This window comes from Hemibagrus wyckioides, linkage group LG26 (genome assembly GCF_019097595.1).
Source record: "Hemibagrus wyckioides isolate EC202008001 linkage group LG26, SWU_Hwy_1.0, whole genome shotgun sequence".
Taxonomy (NCBI): domain Eukaryota; kingdom Metazoa; phylum Chordata; class Actinopteri; order Siluriformes; family Bagridae; genus Hemibagrus; species Hemibagrus wyckioides.
This window is the reverse complement of record NC_080735.1, coordinates 19,336,239-19,342,238: the sequence shown is the minus strand read 5'-3', so window position 1 is coordinate 19,342,238 and position 6,000 is coordinate 19,336,239. Positions and strand designations below refer to the sequence as shown.

General features: G+C 40.9%; 1 protein-coding gene across 1 annotated transcript; it reads left to right on the top strand.

Moving 5' to 3' along the window:
• The first annotated feature begins 338 nt into the window (after positions 1-338).
• Positions 339-4,732, top strand: dnajb1b (DnaJ heat shock protein family (Hsp40) member B1b). Its single transcript, XM_058380737.1, has 3 exons — positions 339-835; positions 1,836-2,377; positions 2,709-4,732. Exons 1-3 carry the CDS (start codon positions 616-618, stop codon positions 2,940-2,942), a joined length of 996 nt encoding a protein of 331 aa, XP_058236720.1. The 5' UTR covers positions 339-615; the 3' UTR covers positions 2,943-4,732.
• Positions 4,733-6,000: the final 1,268 nt, after the last annotated feature.

Genomic DNA, 6,000 nt, shown 5'->3' with positions numbered 1-6,000 from the left:
TTATTACTAGTAAAGCATTAGCAATACTGTACCTGTGTTATTTAAACAGCAGCAGCAACAACAACATGAAAGCAACGTCAATAATAAGTATTTTTACAGTTAGTTAGTTAGTTAGTTAGTTAGTTGTAGGGCGTGGCACCGCACTTCTAGCCGAGCAGCAGACTTGGCAGCAGCATGCCTGATTCTGATCCAAACAGAGGACGGGATATTTGTGATCATTGTGACGTCTGTTCTGCCGAGGCGTGTTCCAAATCCCACCCACCTCCTTCACTCAGGCGCCCTCTGTCGGTTAGAGCACTACCAGTATTCTACACACTTCCTAGTGCACTAGATGATCGCTAGAGGGCGGATTGACATCCAGCCTGGAAGTTACCGTTGAGAACGCTCTTGATGCTGCTAGACTTTTCTCGAACTTTCGGAAACGCTTAAAAAAGGGAGGCCCTGGGTCCCGAAGCGTCAGTTTCAGAGCTGCTGCTTGACGGAATAACATCATAGTACACGACTGCGACGTTCATCTAGAGGATTAACGCCGTGTTCGGACGATCTGTGCCCTTTATTAAACTTCTGGTGGACTTTGCCAATTTTTTTTATCAACTTGTAGGAAAAACATTATAGATGGGTAAAATGGGAAAGGACTACTACAGCATTCTGGGGATTAAGAGAGACGCGTCTGAGGACGAGATCAAGAAAGCGTACCGCAAACAAGCCTTAAAATATCATCCGGATAAAAACAAGTCACCGGACGCTGAAGAGAAATTCAAGGAGATCGCGGAAGCCTACGACGTCCTGAGTGATCCGAAAAAGAAAGACGTTTATGACAAATTCGGGGAAGAAGGTGAGCAGTTTGGAGACATTTTTAGAGTTTTTCCTGTACGGGAAGGCTGGTGTCTTGGTTGAGGTCGAATCCTAAATCGCCTTATAAGTGCACGCTACCGAGTGTCCTATAAGATCGCCATTTGGGATGCGGATTAAATCCTCAACTCATTGGCAGGCAGTGAAGTAAATCCCTAATGCTATATTCTCCACGATTAGCTTTAATAACACTGACCTGAAAACACAAACATATACATATAGACCGTTTATCTCTAAACGGATAAACTTTATAAGGTCACGTTAAACTATCGCGATACTAGGGCCGAGTTAAACGTTTAACGTGACATTTCTCGCACAAACCGCTTCTTAAACGGGACTGGAACTGATTGCGAGTCTATCTTTAAAATGTGTTTTTTTAATGAAATGTGATCTCTCGAAAACATTTTAAACCCAAAAATGTAGTCAGCTAGTATCTTCCGTTAGACGAATTCGACGCTACGGTTATTATTTAGTAAATAAAAATGTTAAACATTACCAAAGTACATGGAAAGCAATTAATTGGGTAAAATATGGGGTTAGTCAGTTTTTTAAAAAAAAAAAACACAACAAAAAAAACACCCTGAATATTTCGACCTAACTTGGTGGCTAATTAAAACAAAAATAAAAATCCCTGGTGCCTCGCGCAGTTGTGTTGCGTCACTGGAGGTTTTTTTGGAAAGGCGCGCGCGCGCGCTGCTGCTGCTGGAAGCTTCCAGCGCGCGCTCCTGTCTGGTATTTATGTAGGCAGGGAGGGGAAATCGGTTTATTTACATCTACACCTATCGCATGATACGTTATCTCTAGTCGTTACGTCACAGACCAGTGTAATTGTAAGGATATACTTCAGAGAAACTATAGAAAGTATAGTGCTTGTAACCACATTGCAATTAACCGTGAACCATATCACCGTAAAGCATTTTAACCATAGATATCATGCATCACTGTATCTTCCTTTATAAAATGAAAATCTGTTCTGTTTGTAGGGCTGAAGGGCAGCCCTGGTGGAGGAGGTGGTGGGCCAAATGGCCCTGGCTTTTCATACACCTTCCAGGGTGACCCACACGCCATGTTCACCGAGTTCTTTGGTGGGCGGAACCCTTTTGAGCAGTTCTTCGGCCGTGGCATGGGTGGAGAAGATATGGATGTGGATGAGCCGTTCGCAAGCTTCGGCCTGGGTGGCAGGCGCCACTTTGGGAGGACGGAGAAAAAGCAGGATCCACCAGTGACCCACGAGCTGAGAGTCAGCCTGGAGGAGGTGCTCAGTGGCTGCACCAAGAAAATGAAAATCTCACGACGCAGACTGAACCCAGACGGCTGCAGCACACGCACAGAGGAAAAGATCCTCACGGTGGAGGTGAAGAAAGGCTGGAAAGAAGGAACCAAGATTACTTTCCCTAAAGAGGGTGACCAGACACCAAAAAACATTCCCGCCGACATCATATTCATTGTGAAGGACAAACCGCATCCAGTGTTTAAGAGAGACGGATCAAACCTCATCTATCCAGCAAAGATCTCACTCAAAGAGGTGAGTCTAGTGAAAAGATTGGGGTATGTTTGAATTTGTGAAGTGTTGGTGTAGGACCCATCACTTGGTTTGGTTTGGTTGTTTGCCTTTTCAGTTGCTTTATTTGATTCTGGGTAAAAATCTAGACCAAGTCTCTGAATGTTACCAAACAATTGAAAGTACAGATTAGTTGAATTGTGCAAAAACATGAAACCCTAAAATAAGAGAAAATGATATAAAATATATTATTGCAGTATTGTATAAATGTATCAGTGAGGGCAATGTATGGATAAAAGTCTAAACAGAAAATAAACTGGATATCAATAAGTGTTTGTCTTTGTGTTTGTTTCAGGCTCTCTGTGGTTGCACAATAAAGGCCCCTACTTTGGACAAGCGCTCCATTTCCCTACCAATGCAAGATGTCATCATACGTCCTGGAATGAAGCGGCACATCCAGGGCGAAGGCCTACCGATACCCAAGAGCCCCGAACGACGTGGAGATTTAATCGTTGAGTTTGAGGTGAAATTTCCAGAGAGACTCACTCACGATGCCAAGGAAACAATTGCACGGGTTTTACCCTCATAATGTTTTTACACGATTATTGCACCCACTGACCGGAAGCTGTGGTGCATGAAACTGTGAACTGAGTAAACTGCAAGACGGCGAGTCTCCTGGTTTACAGCAAGCAAAACTACATGTACCGCTGGAGGATATTCCACGAAGAGAGCAGACCTGACGAGGCAGGCTTACTTCAACAGGCCTGGCTTGTTTCTCTTGATTTCCTTTCTGTGAAGAAACTTTAACTTCACTTCACCGTGGCAACATGTGCTTCTGGACAAGGTGGCTTAGGCTGATGTTGAAGCTTAATCGACACCTTGAGTTATTTGGTGCTTTAAATAGACTGATGATTGATGACGTTACCCATTTTCTGTCAGGTAGATTCTATGCCTTTATTAATACTCAGGATATTTCCTTTTTCATCATCCCTTGTAGCATTTAATAAACAATCTCTGCTTCATGGGGTAAAAGGGTTGGTCTATCTTTGCTGTTTTTAGTCAGTGTTTTTGCTATTTCTGATTTCTGCAATCGATTATCAGGGCCGTTTGTATATATACTCAGTTGACATGTATATACAGCTTCTCTGGAATTAGCTTAAACATGTTGCACTTGTTAGTGAAACTCCCTGAGGGTGGAGTCGCCTGTTTGTTTAATCGAATCAAGGCTGGATTTTGAGCTTGCTTTGTGGAACATCCTCCTGGTGTTGAGTTGCATTAGGTTTATGGTTCATTAGGAACCGTTTTCTCTCTCTCTTTTCCCTCTGTATACTCTTTCGCACTTTGGGATTGTAAATACTTTTGTATATTCGTTGATGAGCTGAAAGTTTTATTTTGATTTACTTCGGACACACTGAACACATTTTGATACAGTACTGAGGTCAGAACTTTAACTTACACAGATATTCTCACTGTGACCGATCGGGTTTGGGCTTCAAGACTGGACATGAAAGGTTAATTCAAATGTTTGTGTCTAGTGCTCTTGTGTGAAAATATCAAATCTGGTCATGTAGTAATAGAGGTAGATATCAGGTCAGAGTCTGATGTGGATACTCCATATTACATTCACGCATTATATCATTTATTTTTGTTTTGTGCAACACTGAAGTAACGGTGCAGGAATAGCAGCTTGAACTGACCTCCTGGTGGTCCAGTGGCAGGCTCTCCTTGCCGCGGCCCGGGTTCGATTCCTGGGCAGGGTGCTAACCCACCCACTGTAGTGTTAACTCTCAGTGCTGGGCCCAAGCCCTGATTAAATGGGAGGGTTGTGTCAAGAAGGGAACCCGATGTAAAACCTGTGCCAAATTAAAACATGGACCAAATGATCCGCTGTGGCGGCCCCGAACAGGGAGCAACCGAAAATACAACAACGACAGGAACAGCTTGCACTGTGTAAATTTTATGAACCTCACAGTTTGCCCAAAGATAGATAGTCATTAATGTTGCATCTAAAAATTGTTCGTATAATTGACATTTGTATATAGGGCTTTATATCCAGACTTATTAGAACAAATGTGTGGGTTTATTTTTTTACGTGTATATTGGAAAGCTGTAAGAGGGTGTGGTAAACTGGAACATGTAATCTAAACCTGTCAACTCCACCCAGTTTTTTTTTTGTTTTTTTTTGTTTTTTTTAGCCTTACAGCTTTTAGTGTATGAAGTGCTTAACCCTGTGGGTGTGTGTTTCTGTCCAATTCATCCTGAGTGGATCATAATGAAGCTCTAGCAAAAATAAAGGACTTTTTTTTTTTTTTTTCTCAGCACCTGAGAATGGTCAACTATCATGCATGTAACCATGCTTATGATGCTGTGTCATAAAAATGACCAAAACCTGTAGTATGTATGTAGCTTTCTTTTAAATAAAAAAAAAAAAAAAAAAGGCAACAGGTCAGCTGGAATGTTCAGTGAAACGTATTACTCTGGGCTCAGTGCCATTCCAGATATGCACTAACAGGTTGTTATGGTCAAGGCCAGATGGTTGTCAGTGGGCTGAAATTGTGATATTTCATAAAGAGATGTCACAAAAGTGCAATATCCTTACTATGTGTATGTTGGTTTTAACAGTGTGGTCATTTCTATTCTATGTATTAATTTCTATGGTTTTTCTTCTCTTTAGCTTGGGAGTTCGTAGTGCCACAATTGAATAGTCTGCCCTGCGTAGCCAAAAACAATGCAGTATATGAATGTTTCGTTTATTTTGGAAGAAAATAAAGAAATTGGCGTTTAATATTTTTCAGTGAGTTTTGTGTACTTTTATTGAGGTTTATTTCAGACAAGCTCTTTATCAGATCCACTCACTACACCGCTATAGACTGTGAAAACAATATACAATACTTTTAAGTGATAAACAGAAGAAGGGACTAGTATGATCTTTTTTTTTTATGATGATCTTGATTGGAGGTGCTTTACAGTAGCATTTATAGTAAACTATCTGCAGTTTGAACTTGATTCATCTTTAAAAATAACAGGTTATAATAAACAAACACATCCTTAAGCACAAAAAAACAATCTGTATGCAAAAGAGAGTAAGAATCTGTCATTAGTATTAGCATATTTTCGCAGACCAGTGTGCACAAGGTTTATAGGTGTGTGTGTGTGTGTGTGTGTGTGTGGTTACCTGGCAACACATGGCAAGTTTTTACTGGATCGTGTCCCAGAGACAGAACCGGAGTCATCAGCAAACTATGTACACACACAGGAATGTAGTTTTGCCAAGCTGGAAAGGTGATTTATGAAGGTTAGAATTATTTATATTTAAGATTTAAGATATTTAACATTTACAGATAAAACTTAAAAGAAAATATATGCAAGCAACTTTCTAAATCGGCAGAAAGTATTTTTTTTAGACGCACTACACGCAGGTGACCAGCAGATGTCGCCCTTGTAAGTAGTTCCCTGTTTAGTGTTTAGAACCAATACACGTTTAAAGCTTCCAGTCACCTAACAAAAACTGCCAGGTCGCTTGGAAACAGAAGAGTGATTTGATTGGTTAATTTCAAATAAGGATTATTTAAGAATTTTGATTGGTTCATTACAGCCGTTTCAATGTACATCAGTCCAGACCTCAAGAAAGTGCTATTTACCCTCTT